Source organism: Ochlerotatus camptorhynchus, unplaced genomic scaffold, assembly GCF_037179485.1.
Source record: "Ochlerotatus camptorhynchus isolate MF236.1 unplaced genomic scaffold, CSIRO-AGI_Acam_v1.1 ptg000185l, whole genome shotgun sequence".
Taxonomy (NCBI): domain Eukaryota; kingdom Metazoa; phylum Arthropoda; class Insecta; order Diptera; family Culicidae; genus Ochlerotatus; species Ochlerotatus camptorhynchus.
The window spans coordinates 976,288-992,436 of NW_027040675.1; the positions used below are offsets into that span (position 1 = coordinate 976,288).

Genomic DNA, 16,149 nt, shown 5'->3' on the forward strand with positions numbered 1-16,149 from the left:
AAACATGTAGATATTCACGGCAAAAGCGCAATGAATCAAGTACCTCGTTTTGACATTTCACTGATAGTGGAGCGCGGCGCGTTCGCTGCTCAACATTTTCTGAGCCTTGTTTGAACGTCTATTTTCCCTTTAAGCATTTCCAAATAGACATAGTTGTGCTTTTCTGCGCCTCCGGGCGCGTTCGCAACCAATTCGCAGCCCCTCGGTTCGACTCACAAAACTGATTAGAAAACCAAATAAATTCGTTTACTAAAATCCCCCCCATATCAGTTATGCAGCTGCACACTGCAGCACCTCAGCAGCAGCAACAGCGCTTGTGTTCGGCAACAGCACACTATCAAAGCAAGCTCAGCCAGCAGACGAAAATTACTAAGCAACGACCGCGCTCTAAGCCTACCGAACTAGGCAGAGGTATCCTACGTAAGCAGGCCATGAATTGGAAACTCTGGTTTTTTTTTTGTATTTGCGTTTTTGAAATGGAAAAATCAAGGCCTACTGCACACGCGTTGCAACCGAATGACGTTTGGGGACAACAACAGCAAAAAAAAACAACGACTACGAAATAGTAAAATGCTTCTATTTTGCAGCCACACACACGCACACACACTCACTCATGCTGACGGTTGACGGATGATTTTGGTCAAACGGTATCGTGGTTGGTGCGCGCCGGCTGAGCGGTACCTTCTAATTCGTCTCCTCTAGTTGACAGTTTTGGAGACGGACGCGGAGGCAGTAACGGGCGATGGGGGTGGGGGAGTAACTTTGAACACGCGAACTTCATTTTGCTTGAGCGCACTACTAACTGGCTGTCGTCGTTGTCGAAGTGTGCAGCATTCTAAATTGTTCGGTGCAATGCACAATTCATATACATATTGACAAAAACCGTCTGACAGCGCCACATCGTCACTCACCTAAATTAATTTAATTGAAAATTATCGTTTGCGAGCACAAACCGTCGAATTTATGTGTGCGTTGGCGAAGGTGGTGCTGCTGGTGGTGGGTGGAGTACGGAGTGTCAATCGGTATTCGTTCCGTGTTTTCGTGTCTTTTGTTTGGATGCACTCAGTGGAGAGTTTGGCTAAACTATGGCCTAGACAAAGCGCAGTTATGAAGAGAAACTAGTGCGAGGGGATGACAGTTTTTTTTTTGTTCGGATTAGTTGTTTGTTTTTTGTTTTGTTCAGATCGCGTGATGTGCTTTAGGCGGATGCATTTTGATCGTGCCAACGGTAAAATGTATGTTTTAAGTCCCATTTTTATGATACGTACAATGACTGGTACCGAGGTTTTCCCGAATCGGAGAAATTTTCAGTGGCGTTAGGTGACTTGTATGGTCTCTCAACAAACATTGGAAACAGAATAAGAGCTTATTCTAATAAAATCGAATCTAATATAACACCAACACAGCCAGTTCTTCTCAGCATCCTGGAAACTGATTGATATACCTCCATGATTTTTCTTGTCTATTTGATATATGTTTCACATCGAAGATGCGTCACAAATACAAAAACGGCCTACTGTGAAGCTTTTAAGGGGCAAGATGATTCCGAAAACATCGGGACTGCTTAAATCTTCGAATGATTCGAAGCTTTAGAATCCAATAAGTGGATGAAACGTGGGCATCTCGTACCGTAAGTTCCGTTTTTGGTAATTATATGATTAGTCGATGGAAGCATCTTGGCTAGAAAGTTCTAGTGATGCTCCTATTTCCTCTGACGGTTGGGACATGAGCACTAACTCTTGTCCTAGCCTTTTATGACTTATGTTTATAGCGCCATTACTCGCTTTCTGAAAATATAACAGGGGAAGGAAAAGGAGAAGGACAAAAGGGAAAAGGATTATAGGGGAATTTACGTATTCTCGTCAATCTAAGCAGCGTCCGCACTTCTATTAGCATTTTCACAGCGTCACGCACATATATGACGTGTCTGTTTGTTTCAATTCATCTGCTGCTTGCTTCTCTATCCATTCCTATCGACAGAATTCTTTAAAACTGCTTGAAAGCGTTTTTACAACGCTCTAAACTTCTCAGGTGAGTGTGACTATTGTCGGCAGCCTCTTTTTCTTCGGCAACCTTCCCATTAGAACTGCGTGTTAACCAGCTGTTCTATTATCGGCAACTCGAAATCAGCCCCATTTTGTAGTACGTATGCTTCATTTGAAGAAAAATCTGGCATAACAGGATTGCTCGGTCCTACAAATATAATCAGATTGAAGCTGAAAGACTAAAGAATCGTTTGGATACATTCAGAGAAGTGTGTTGATCGTAAAACATAGTGAAATTAACGTTTAAATTTTGGTTGCCGAAAACAGTCAATGGGTGCCGAAGCCGACATTTACCCTATATGCTCTATGAACATAAACAATATTTTTGATTTGAAACATACAATACAAAAATTCATAACGGAGGTGGTTGTTCCCGTAAGTCGGAACAAACACCGTTCTTTTCAGTTGCTGACTAAGCAGCTTTAAAGCTCTAATTTATTAAATTATATAATTAGGATCAAATTCAAGGTAAGTAAATTAATCTAATCTTACATTTTCGGTATTATTCTTCCTTTTATCTCCTGATCTTCGGTTAACCCAGGAAGGACGAGTTCAAAATAATCTGCAGGCAAGTACAAATCAATTAAGGTCCATTTTAGGTTAACAATTGAATGACAATAGGGTAAGTATAAATTTTCAGGTAACATACCTCGTAATCATTAATTTTCCACTCACTGCGTGGCACTATTATAGCGGACTTTTAATAATTAGCGATCTATATAAAAAATCTATTAAGAATCAATTACTAATAACTAATAAACTCACTTAAAACCTACGGATATTCAATTCACTTAACTAAATTTACAACGATGTCTATGTATTGTTTACTACCTCTGTCATTCCGTTCACTTTATCCGGCATTGGCGTTTCGCTCGCGAGGGTTCGGTCAGTTGGTTCACCAACAACTCGCCGCAACGAGGGGTATCGGCGACATTCCCCGACCCGTGAACCACTTCCGTATCCGCAGCGACTTCTTCTGTCCTCTTGTCGTTGCACTTAACGTCCAGAACTGCTAGCTTCACCGCAGGTCTAGCAAACACTCCCCTAGCTGTCTGCACCGTAGCACGCCTCACCTGCCCGGATTTGTCCAAAAAGGTCTCGTAAATACGTCCACGCTCCCATCGATTCCTCGAATGTTCGTCGACTATCACGACTAGATCGCCAGATTCCAGCGGCTTTACCGCCTCGAACCATTTCGTTCGTCTCGTTAGCATCGAGAGATATTCCCGCACCCATCTGCGCCAGAATTCATCCACGATGTGCTGCGCAAGCTTCCAGCAGTCTCGCAGGATGTTTCCGTTTACAGGATCGGTTGCTGGTTGCTTGATACCGGTTGATCCGTACAGCAGAAAGTGGTTTAGCGTGAGTGCCTCTTCGTCTGGTGCTTCCAAGGGAACGTAGACGGGAATTGACAATAGCTTCCGCATCCAACATGATCGTCTCCAACACCTCGTCGCTCGGATGTCGTGGACTATCCAGAATAGCCTTCATCGCCACCTTCATGGACTTGACCATACGCTCCCATGGTCCTCCCATGTGCGGAGCTGCCGGAACGTTGAAATGCCACTGGGTATTTGCATTTGTGAATGTGGCGGCGCAGTCCTCGATGATGTTCTGGATCCTCTGTTTCTCCTCTGACAACTGGCGATTGGCACCAACAAAGTTTGTGCCATTGTCCGAAAATACCTCCAACGGTGCTCCCCGTCTGGCTACAAATCTCCTGAACGCCATAACGCAGGTGATCGATAAAAGACTGTGGACCAGCTCTAGGTGGACAGCCCGTATAGTGAGACAGGTGAATTGACAGATCCACCATTTCACCACGCTGCGACCAACTTTGACTTCGAAGGGCCCCATGTTATCCACACCGACGTACGTGAACGGCCGAATAAATGGTGTTAGGCGTACCCTCGGCAGTGGCCCCATCAGTGGTGGCACAGGAACTGCTTTCTTGACCTTGCAGTGCTAACAACTTCGGCTAACTTTTCGTACGAGCACCCGAAGGTTGGGTATTTAGAACTCCTGCCGTAGTTCATTACAGACTGTTTCCCCGTTAGCGTGCAGGAACCATTGGTGAAAAGAATCCACCAAAAGGAAAGTGATACGATGATCTCTTGGCAGCACAACGGGATGTTTCGCCGCGTATGGAATGTGCGGTGCGCATCCGATTCGACCTCCTACCCGAACGACTCCGTATTCATCCAAAAATGGAACCAGCGAGTGCAGTGAATTTCGTTTTCCAACGCTGTGACCATTTGTTAGCTCGTGAACCTCCTCCGAATACGCATGCGCTTGAGCCTGGCGCCAAAGTGTCTCCTTTGCTTTCACGAAATCATCTCGATCGAGGCCTGGCCGTCGACTTTCTCCGTACATAGTTTGCTTCCAGATTCTTACCGCACGGTGAACGTTGGCCATCGTTCGGACTAGACGACTCCATCTCGAAAAGCGTTCAACTACAACTACCTCGTCAGCCGTTTGATGTACGGCTACCATACGAAGTTTTTCACTTGCCGCATCCGTTTCGGCCACTACTACTGCTGATTCTCTTGGCAACTGCTCTTTTGTATCTCGTAGGAATTGTGGGCCTTGAAACCAACGGTTATCTGGATCGAACGATGGCCCCGAGTTCCACTTCGTGGCATCGTCAGCCACGTTGAGTTTTGAGGGTACGTAATGCCATTCATCCACATTCGTGAGCGAAAGAATTTCACCAACCCAAAAAGATACGAACTGATGGTATCGGCGGCTGTCCGATCGAAGCCACGCCAGAACAGTAGCTGAGTCCGTCCATAGAAAACGCTTCCGAATGTTGAGAGTGAGCGCCGAACAAACGGTTTGCAGCAAACGTGAGCCCATCATGGCAGCCTGAAGTTCCAGGCGAGGAATTGAGAGCGCTCGAAGTGGTGCGACTTTAGTCTTTGCTGCTACCAACGAACACCAGCTACCTCCGTTGACCGACAATCGCAAGTATACTACGCATGCACATGCTGTGACACTAGCATCCGTGAACACGTGGATTTCTATTTCGTCAACTTCCTCCGGCAGAAGATTTCCGAAAAAGTAACGAGGAACTTCCACTTCATTGATTGTCTCGTATAGTTCGATCCATCTATTCCATAGATCGTGTAGCTGCTCTTCTATGGGCTCGTCCCAGTTGGTACCCGTTCGCCAGATCTCTTGCATTAGGATTTTGCCAACGGAATTGCACTTGTTCGACAAGCTGTACTGCTTCCTCCACCGAGTTGACACTGTCGAGGAAGTCATCCACGTAGTGATTGTTGATGATCGCGTCTACTGCTCTGGGATATAGTTCCGCGTAGTCGAGAGCGTTTTTGTTCTTAACGAACTGCGCCGTGCACGGAGAGCTGGTTGCCCCAAACATCGCTACGTTGATTACGTAGACCTGCACTTCATCCTCTGGACTGCTACGCCATAAGAAGCACAGCGACCACTTGTCTGCCTCCCTTAACAGGATTCTCAGGAACATTTCACGGATATCGGAGCACACCGCAATCTTGCCTTCCCTGAATCGTAGCAAAACTTCCACGAGTGATACGAGAAGATCCGGACCCTTTAGCAGCATGTCGTTGAATGAAACACCACCGACCTTTGCAGCAGCATCGCACACCATTCTGATTTTGTTCGGTTTCTTGGGGTTCGTTACCACCCCTAACGGAAGGAACCAGACTCGCTCAGGGTTCGTTTTCTCCAGCTCTTCCGACGACACCTTACAGACGTACTGCTTCTGTTCATAGCTCTCGATTTGCTCGTTCACTCTTCTGCGCAGCTCTGGATCTTTTGCAACCGTTTCTCCAAACCTCTCAACCTGCTTTTCGCCATTTGAAAGCTATCCGGGAAGTTCACGTTGTTTTTACGCCAGAGCAAACCCGCCTCCATACGAGTTCCTCTCCGTACCGTTGTTGCTTCTAGGATACTGCGTGCTCGTTTGTCCTCCTCGGATTCAAGCTGCTTCGTCAAAACGGCATCCTCAACGGCGAAGAACTTTCGCATTGAATCGTGTAGATCGCTGTTACTCATCTCCTCGCAGGAATGGACGTTCAGCTGTTCAATTGAACCTTCGCTTCCGTTGTTCCTCCCATACACGCACCATCCCAATCGTGTTTTGGTTGCTACTGGTTCTCTGCTATTGCCTTCACGATTCTTCAGACTAGTCAGCAACCGTACGTGCTCAAGTCCGATGATCATGCCCGGTTTGGCGTTGATATAGCTGGCCACGGGAAGCCCCTGCAAATGCGGGAATGTATTTGACAGCTCTGTGTAGTGCAACGTTTGACTTGGAAGTCCTAGCTCGTGCACTGTTCGTATGTTGCTCAGTTGAAAAGTTTCCTTCTTCCCAGCACCGGATATCTTCACGCTCAACCTCTTCGATGTCTTTTCGTGTCTACTGATCTTTCCGGTCCAACTCTGCCACAGGTTGTCTGGTTCACCTTCGATACCTAACTGTGCTGCGATTCCTTCTTCAGCGAACCCCACACGTATCAATATATTGACGCGAAGGGGAATTATTGACTATAATATTGATGATGTGAGTGCAGAAATATTGTCAATACCGATGTATTGACGTCAATATTGAATATATTGACAATACGATTATTGTTTTGGGCAGAGTCCACTCCAATGCTCAGTTCGAAAGCTTGATTCACCAAGGGCGTAGCCAGGTTTCGAGCTAGGGAGGGGCGAAAAAAAAATTACCATGGAAAATTTGGCCGAATGCCATTTCACCGAACGCCATTTCCTCGAAAGCCTTTGTGTTGCCCTGCCCCTATCTGGCTACGCCTATGAGATTCACCAGTCCCGACATGAAGTTGTTGAACGTCGCCAGGTTGACGTGAACGAACGCCTGCTTGAAGGATCCCCACTGCATCTTCAGCGAGGTGGGTAATTTATCGATCAACTCCTGTAGCAGCATCGGATTGATAAATGCGCTTGCTGATCTGTCAGAATAATGTGATCGACGAGATTTTGAATAACAAAGCCGTAAGTGACAATGGTGCTCAAGTTATCCGACTTCGGTGGCGGAGCGTTCCTCACCTTCTTCAGAAGAGAACTTATCAGTATCTCTGGCCTTCCGTAGAGCTTATGCAACGTTTCCATCACGTACGGAACAGATGCGGGTAGGAGCAGACGACTTCTAACTGCCTCCAATGCTGAACTTCCCAAACTACGCTGCAGTCTGGCTAGATTCTCGGCGTCCGTGTATCCGCAGACCGCAGCCGAGTCTTTTCTCTATTAACAAGGCATAGAAAGTAACAAGGACTGACATGTGTTCCTTTGAGTACTGAAAATTCCTGATACCCTAGTTTGCAGGTGTCAGCACTAGGGTTCGGTGATAGATCTTATACCAGTAATGCACCACGAAAAAGTGATCTACCAGCGTTATTCAGGCAAAAATAAGCTTCTTCCGAAAACTCCAGGAACATATTGAAAATTTTACGTTACCTAGTTCCATTAACATCAGAAAAATTACCTTCAAGAATTTTTTTAGAGCTTCATAAAAATTCCAAGAAATTCATGGAAGTTACGAAAACTTCAAGGTTGTTCCAAAATCTACAAGTACGTCTAGAACTAAAAGGAAGTTTTAAGATCCTATCTGTCAGGTTCCACAGAATTCCGGGAAATTTTGAGAAAATTAGTGAAGATCAAAGAGTCGCATGACAGTTCTACACGCTATTTCAAAACTACCCAAATTTTGATAGAATCCACCCAGATCGGTCAAAATTGAACCTACCCAAAATTGGGTAAACTTTGTTGGGAGTAAAAAGTTGACAAATGGACAGCATCGGCATGAATCCGATCGACTTTGTTCATTTGTCAACTTGTCACTCTCAACATAGTTTACCCATTTTTGGGTTGGTTCAGTTTTGACCGATCTGGGTAGATTCTACCCAAATTTGGGTGGCTTTGAAATAGCGTGTATGCGATTCTGGAAAACTGTAGGAAATTTATAGAAGTTCCCAAAACCTCACTTGAGTTTAAAGATCTTAAGGGAAGTTACACGAACGGCGGGGCAATTCTGAGAACTTTATAGTGGAAAATCAGGAAACTTCCAGGGAAGTTCGGAGTGCTTCAGGAAAATATTGAGAATTTTAAGCCACTTCCATTTAATTCATGAAAATAGCGAGAACCTACTAGAAGCTCCAAATATTTAAGACAGTCCAGAGAGCATCAGGGAAGTTTAGAGAACTAAATTAAAAAAAAACGGAGGCATCTCACAAGCTCCCATAAGTCAGGAAAGTACATAAAACATTCTATTTTTAGGAACTTCAATCGCTTTAGAGCAGCTTCCAGAAGTTCAAGACGGTTCCATAAGGAATAGGGGAACTGCACGAACTTTTAAAAGGTCCAAGAACTTCAGGGATTAAGGGCTCTGAATATTCCTTACGTTCTTAGACCTTAGACTTGGACTTAGACCTTCAGGGATATCCAGAGACCTTGAGGGAAGTCAAGAATCTCAGATAAGCTACGGCTAGAGATCTTCAGAAAATCTCAGGGATCTCAAGGGCGGTTCCATTAGTTTCAGCATGAAAGTCAGGACTTTTGAAGAAGTTTGCAGGTGTGTATTGGTTAGTTTCGAAAAACTCAAGACAACTCCATTAATTTCAGGAAAACTTTGAGGAACTTTTGGAAGTTCTGGGAATTTGATCGAAGTTCGGAACTCTTTAGAAGTTAAGTTACAGATGTTCAGGGAAGTTTCAAGCTTTTTATGACAGCTCCATTTACTTCAGGATAGTACCAAAATCTTCAGGAGAATTGCGAGAGCTTCAGACTGGCAACGAGAACATCATGTACAATTAACTTCAAGGAAATTACTTTAAAGAAGGCCCAAGAACGAAAACATTATTAGAGAGCTTTTAAGCCTTAGCTAGGCTGATTCGTCTTCTCAGTTGCGAGATCTTCAGAGAGATCCACAGGACATCAGAGATATTTGGAAATGTTTGGGTAATTATTTTCAGGGATGATCTAAGTCTTTAATGGAAGATCAGAGAACCTCAGAGCAGCACCATTAATTATTTTCTGGCAATACCTGAAAATATATTACTTGAATGTTTTATGACGAGATGATTTTCGAATATATGAAGAAACTTCAATAAATTCAGAGAAGTTTCGAAGCAACTTCTGAGAAGTTTCAAAGGAACTTCAGAAAAGTTTCGAAGGAACTTCAGAGAAGTTTCGAAAGAACTTCAGAGAAGTTTCTAAGGAACTTCACGAAGTTTCGAAGGAACTTCAGAGAAGTATCGAAGGAACTTCAGAGAAGTTTCTAACGAACTTCAGAGAAGTTTCGAAGGAACTTCAGAGAAGTATCGCAGGAACTTCAAAGAAGTTTCGACGGAACTTCAGGAAGTTTCTAAGGAACTTCAGAGACGTTCGGAGAAGTTTCGAAGGAGCTTCAGAGAAGTTTCCAAGGAATTTCAGAGTAGTTTCGAGATAAATTTAGAGAAGTTTCGAAGGAACTTCAGAGAAGATGCGAAGGAACCTCAGGGAAGTTTCGAAGGACTTCAGAGAAGTTTCGAAGGAACTTCAAATAAGATGCGAACGAACTTCTGAAAAGTTTCGAAGGAACTTCAGAGAAGTTTCTAAGGAACTTCAGAGGAGTTTCAACGGATCTTCAGAGAAATTTCAACGGCATTTCAGAGAAGTTTCAACGAAACTTCAGAAAAATTTCGAAGGAACTCTTCAGAGAAGTTTTGATAGAACTTCAGAGAAGTTTCGAAGAAATTTCAAAGAAATTTCGAAGGACTTCAGAAAAGTTTCTAAGGAATTTAAAAGAAGTTTCGAAGGAACTTCAGAGAAGTTTCGAAGGAACATCAGAGAAGTTTCAAAGGAACATCAGAGAAGTTTCGAAGAAACATCAGAGATGTTTCCACGGAACTTCAGAGAAGTTTCGAAAGAACGTCAGAGAAGTTTCGAATGAGCTTCAGAGAAGTTACTAAGGAACTTCAGAGAAGTTTCAACGGATCTTCAAAGAAGTTTCAACGGCATTTCAGAGAAGTTTCACCGAAACTTCAGAAAAGTTTCGAAGGAATTTCAAAGAAGTTTCGAAGGAACTTCAGAGAAGTTTTGAAGGAACTTCAGAGATGTTTCGACGGAACTTCAGAGAAGTTTCGAAGGAACTTCAGATAAGTTTTGAAGTAACTTCTGCGAAGTTTCGAAGGAACTTCTGAGAAGTTTTGAAGGAATTTAAGAGAAGTTTCGAAGGATCTAAGAAATTTTGAAGGAATTTAAGAGAAATTTCGAAGGAACTTCAGAGAAGTTTCGAAGGAACTTCAGATAAGTTTCGAAGTAACTTCTGCGAAGTTTCGAAGGAACTTCTGAAAAGTTTTGAAGGAATTTAAGAGAAGTTTCGAAGGATCTAAGAAATTTTGAAGGAATTTAAGAGAAATTTCGAAGGAACTTCAGAGAAGTTTCGAAGGAACTTTAGAGAAGTTTTGAAGGAACTTCAGCGAAGTTTCGAAGGAACATCAGAGAAGTTTCGAAGGAACTTCAGAGAAGTTGCGAAGGAACTTTAGAGAAGTTTTGAAGGAACTTCGGAGAAGTTTCGAAGGAACATCAGAGAAGTTTCGAAGGAATTTCAGAGAAGTTTCGAAGGAATTTGTGAGAAGTTTCAAATGAACTTCAGAGAAATTTCGAAGGAACTTCAGAGAAGTTTTGAAGGAACTTCAGAGAAGTTTTGAAGGAATTTTAGAGAAGTTTCGACGGAACTTCAAAAAACTTTCTAAGGAACTTCAGAGAAGTTTCAACGGATCTTCAGAGAAGTTCAACGGCATTTCAGAGAAGTTTCGATAGAACTTCAGAGAAGTTTCGAAGGAATTTCAAAGAAGTTTCTAAGGAACTTCAGAGAAGTTTCGAAAGAACTTCAGAGAAGTTTCATAGAAACATCAGAGAAGCTTCGAGGGAACTTCAGATATGTTCCGAGGGAACTTCAAAGAAGTTTCTAGGGAACTTCCGAGAAGTTTCGAGGGACCTTCAAGGAAGTACCAAGAGAACTTCAAAGAAGTACCAAGAGAAGAGAAATTTCGAAGGAACTTCGGGAAAGGTTCGAAGTAACTTGAAAGAAGGTTCGATGGCACTTCAGAGAAGTTTCGATGGAACTTCAGAGAAGTTTCGATGGAAATTCAGAGAAGTTTCGATGGAAATTCAGAGAAGTTTCGATGGCACTTCAGAGAAGTTTCGATGGAACTTCAGAGAAGTTTCGATGGAAATTCAGAGAAGTTTCGATGGAAATTCAGAGAAGTTTCGATGGAAATTCAGAGAAGTTTCGATGGAACTTCAGAAAAGTTTCGAAGAAAGTTCGAAGCAACTTCAGAAAAGTTTCGAAGGAAATTCAGAGAAGCTTCGAAGAAACTTCAGACAAGTTTCGAAGAAACTTCAGACAAGTTTCGAAGCAAGTTCTAATAAGTTTCAAAGGACTTCAGAGAAATTTCGACGGAACTTCCATGAAGTTTCAGCGGAACTTCAATGAAGTTTCAGCGAAACTTCAAATAAGTTTTGAGGGAACTTCAAATAAGTTGCGACTAAACTTCATAGAAGTTACGAAAGAACTTAAGAGAGGTTTCTTTATTCATTTTGGCCTACGACACCACTTTTCAGTGGTCTAGAGGTTCACTTTTCTAGGTCTAGGAGACCAAATTTCAGTGATCTAAGAGACCACTTCTCAGTGGTCTAAAAGACCATTTCGCAGCAGTATAGGAAATTAATTTTCAGTGGTCTAGAAGACCTTTATTCATTGGTCTAGGAGTCCATTTTTTAGTGGAATAGGAAACTACTATCAAATGGAGTTAATTTTTCAGTGGAATCCCTGAATCGGAACACTATCGACTTCCTGATTTGCATTTCTGTCGAAACCCAGAGTCTGAATTTTCTCCAATCCCTAATTCGGGATTCTGTCAATTCCCTGAATCGGTATTCTGTAGAAAAGCTGCTTCGGGTTTTCGTCGAAATCATGAATCGGGATTCTTTCGAATCTCTGATACTTGATTTTATCGAATCCCTGATTCGGGATTTTGTCGAAACCCTGATTCAGGATTCCGTCAAATCCCTGAATCAGGATTCTTATGAAATCCTGAATCTTCATTCAATCCCTGATTCGGGATTCTGTCAAATCCCTAATTCGAGATTCCATCGAATCCCTGATTCGAGATTCTGTCGAATCCCTGATTCGAGATTCTGTCGAATCCTTGATTCGAGATTCTGTCGAATCCCTGATTCGAGATTCTGTCAAATCCCTGATTTGGATTTATATCGACTTTCTGATTCGGGATTCCGTCGAATCCCAGATTAAAAAATCGGTCAAATCCTTGATTCGGGACACTGTCGAATGCCTGATTCGAGATTTTGTCGAATCCCTGATTTGGGATTCTGGCGAATCCCTCATTCGGATTCTGTTGAATTTGTAATTCGGGATTCTGTCGAATCCCTGATTCGGGATTTTGTCGAAACCCTGATTCGAGATTCTGTCGAATCCCTGATTCGAGATTCTGTCGAATCTCTGATTCGAGATTCTGTCGAATCCCTGATTCGAGATTCTGTCGAATACCTGATTCGAGAATCTGTCGAATCCCTGATTCGGGATTTTATCGACTTCCTGATTTGGGATTGTGTCAAATCCCTTATTCGCGATTTTGTCGAAATCCTGAATCGGGATTCCGTCGAATCCCTTATTTGGGATTCTTTCAGTTTCCTGATTCGGAATTCTTTCAAATCCCTAAATCGGGATTTCATCGAATTCCTGATTCGGGATTGCGTCGTATTTCTGATTCCGGATTCTGTTGAATTCCTGATTCAGGATTTTGTCGAAACACCGATTCGAGATTCTGTCGAATCCCTGATTCGAGATTCTGTCGAATCCCTGATTCGAGATTCTGTCGAATCCCTGATTCGAGATTCTGTCGAATCCCTGATTCGAGATTCTGTCGAATCCCTGATTCGAGATTCTGTCGAATTCCTGATTCGAGAATCTGTGGAATCCCTGATTCGGGATTGTGTCAAATCCCTTATTCGCGATTTTGTCGAAATCGAATCGGGATTCCGTCGAATCCCTGATTCGGGATTCCATCGAATTCCTGATTCGGGATTCCGTCAAATCCCTGATGCGGGATTCCGTCGAATTCCTGATTCGGGGTTCCGTCGAATTCCTGATTCGGGATGCCGCCTAATCCCTGATTCGGGATTCTATCGACTTTCTGATTCGGGATTCTTTCAATTTCCTGATTCGGGATTTCATCGAATTCCTGATTCGGGATTTCATCGAATTCCTGATTCGGGATTCTGTCGAATTCCTGATTCAGGATTTTGTTGAAACACTGATTCGATATTCTGTCAAATCCCTTATTCTCGATTTTGTCGAAATCGAATCGGGATTCCGTCGAATCCCTGATTCGGGATTCCATCGAATTCCTGATTCGGGATTCCGTTAAATCTCTGATTCAGGATTCCTTCGAATTCCTGATTCGGGATTCCATAGAATTCCTGATTTGGGATTCCGTCTAATTCTTTAGACTTCCTGATGCGGGATTCTGTCGAATCCCTCATTTGGGATTTTTTTGAATCTCTGATTCAGGATTCTGTCGAATCTCTAATCCAGGATTATTACAAAACTCTGATTATGTATTGCGTCGAGTCCCTGATTCAGGATTCTGTCGAATCTCTAATTCAGGATTATTTCAAAACCCTGATTATGTATTGCGTCGAGTCCCTGATTCAGGATTCTGTCGAATCTCTGATTCAAAATTCTGTTGAACCTCTGATTCTGAATTCTTTAAATTCTCTGAATCGGGAATATTTAAAATCCCTGATTTGGGATTCTTTCGAACCCCTAATTCGGGATTTCATCGAATCCCTGATTTGGGATTCTTTCGAATTCCTGATTTGGGATTCCGTCGAATCCCAGATTCAGAAATCGGTCGAATCCTTGATTCTATATTCTGTCGAACCCCTGATTCGAGATTCTGTCGAATCTCTGATTCGTGATTCTGTCAAATTCCTGATTCGAGAATCTGTGGAATCCCTGATTTGGGATTTTGTCAAATCCCTGATTCGGGATTATGTCAAATCCTTGATTCGGGATTTTGTCGAATTCCTAATTGGAGATTCTGCCAAATACTTAATTTGATTCGGAATTCTGTTGAATCCCTGATTTGGGACTAGAAAGCAAATCAACTTAATCGATGTTTTGACCGAGGAAAAGAGATAGGGTCTAGTAAAAAAATAATCAATTAATCTTGATATCAAACGTTGTACACATTATTGCGACATTTACACCTATTTAGACTCACTCGAATTAACGATTATCTCAGTAAAATTTCCCACATAATTGCGCTGTGTCAAATGTTCATTTCGCAATGAAGGCGTTCCAAATTGTTACCACAGACTTTTTAAAAAATCATCTGGCATCCCTGGCTAAAACTCGTCATAAGGGGGCTTAAACCGAGGCTTAAACTACAAATTCCCCCCATCAGCGATCGGTGTCCACCGAATGCCTGAATCCCAATCAACATGAATACCAAATCATCAACAATGCAAAACATCATCGTCCATAGCAACAAACAACAACCAACCGGATGTGTCATGATCTTGCGCGACTTTAAAATCTGAGCCGTCGTTCGAGTGCACTCGCCTCCTAAGGTTGTCGGGAGTTTTGATTTGGAGATTTGATGCAAAACCGATTTTGGCTGGCCTCCTTCTTCGAGTGCGAATGCAGCAGATGTTCCGGGACCGCACTTCCGAATGCAACTAGGTCAAGCGGATTCAAAGATGGTCCGAAAAAAAAAACACACGCTTCCACGAGTCCAGTTGGGGGAGCGAGGAGGAGCCGTCGAAATGGAATTGCAGATGCAGTTCTTTTTCTCTCGTTTCCTTCAGCGGCTATTCCGGGTTGCTCAACATTTGACCAGTTGGTGCAGCGTATTCAAATGATGGAAGCGATGTAGGACATTCGGATATTGACTTACAATTTTTAAGTTTGCGATTTATAGTTATAATGGGTTAAATTCCTAGAACTACCACACTAAATCGCATGACTTCTAACCACCAACAGGTTGCATTCTGAAATCATCAATCTGTTTTATTTATTTTTTTTTCGATCCCTTTCATGACTCAGTTGTTTTGTGTTCTGACAACCAAATTCGTGGAAACAAATTCACCACTACGACCGGGGGACCGCCCACCATGCAATTGTTGTTATTACTAGTCACATTAGAGAAGAAAAAATACTAAAACCCTTTGCGTGTCTATTCGTCATTCAAATACCTCACACGCCACCGGAATAACGTGGGCAAACATTCCTCGTGAATTATGAATTTGACAACGTGGCGGTCGGTGAGCGCCATTTTTAAATATTTCGGTGGAATTTTCCATTTACACATCAAGCAAACCGACCGCAGCTCGATTATCATCTGTGTTGGCCATCAAATAATAGTGTGACTCTATTCTATCGCACACACATACACATCAGTGCAAATCCCGAAAAAAAAGAATACAACCGTTCACTAGTGGTGCCACCACCATCAGTCACGACCATTATCGCTGCAATTATTGTGAACTTTTCAAATAGAGCAACTAGCGAAAACAACCAATCCGACGAAAACTAAGAAGACCTAACCTCACACCACTCGTCTATATAGCATTGTCAGCCAAGCGGTGGAGAAGAAGCGAAAAGAGTCGCGCAGTAGTCCAGTTTCGATTTTTTTTAGGACAAGCAAACGAACTTTACCAAACCGTGCCATTGCGTGCAAGCGAGATGGCCACTTTCTTCCCCCATCCTGCTCCCTCTATCGCTGATAGTGCGCTCTACATCTATAAGAAAAGATGATAATAATAGTTCGACCCAACGACGACGAAGAAACAGAAGAAAAATAGAATTCACCACCAATTTGAAACGCACCCCTCGCGTCGCTGTCACTTCTACTACCACTCGGACTTCTCACCCACTCCACCGATCTACTACTGCCCCGTTTGCCAGGCTGACTGGAATGGTCAAAGAGTGCGCGTGGAAAAAACGTCATTGACAAGAAACCGACCGCGACCATCATCAAGCTCTGCTCGATCTCCGTACATATTACCTACATACAGTGCAGTGCAGTGCTGC

The 16,149-nt window shown here is 43.0% G+C and overlaps 3 protein-coding genes across 3 annotated transcripts in view; all 3 read right to left on the minus strand.

Annotated features, from left to right (window-relative positions):
• Positions 1-16,149, minus strand: part of Eip93F (Ecdysone-induced protein 93F) — a 574,027-nt gene that overhangs the window by 536,060 nt on the left and 21,818 nt on the right. The window lies entirely within an intron of this gene.
• Positions 4,059-7,160, minus strand: LOC135702127 (uncharacterized). Its single transcript, XM_065223124.1, has 5 exons — positions 7,075-7,160; positions 6,856-7,000; positions 5,961-6,290; positions 5,272-5,892; positions 4,059-5,219 (listed from the first exon to the last, which is right to left on the minus strand). The coding sequence occupies exons 1-5, from the start codon at positions 7,158-7,160 to the stop codon at positions 4,059-4,061; spliced, it is 2,343 nt and encodes a 780-aa protein (XP_065079196.1).
• On the minus strand, positions 13,058-13,453 carry LOC135702129 (small proline-rich protein 3-like). Its single transcript, XM_065223125.1, has one exon. The coding sequence runs from the start codon at positions 13,451-13,453 to the stop codon at positions 13,058-13,060; it is 396 nt and encodes a 131-aa protein (XP_065079197.1).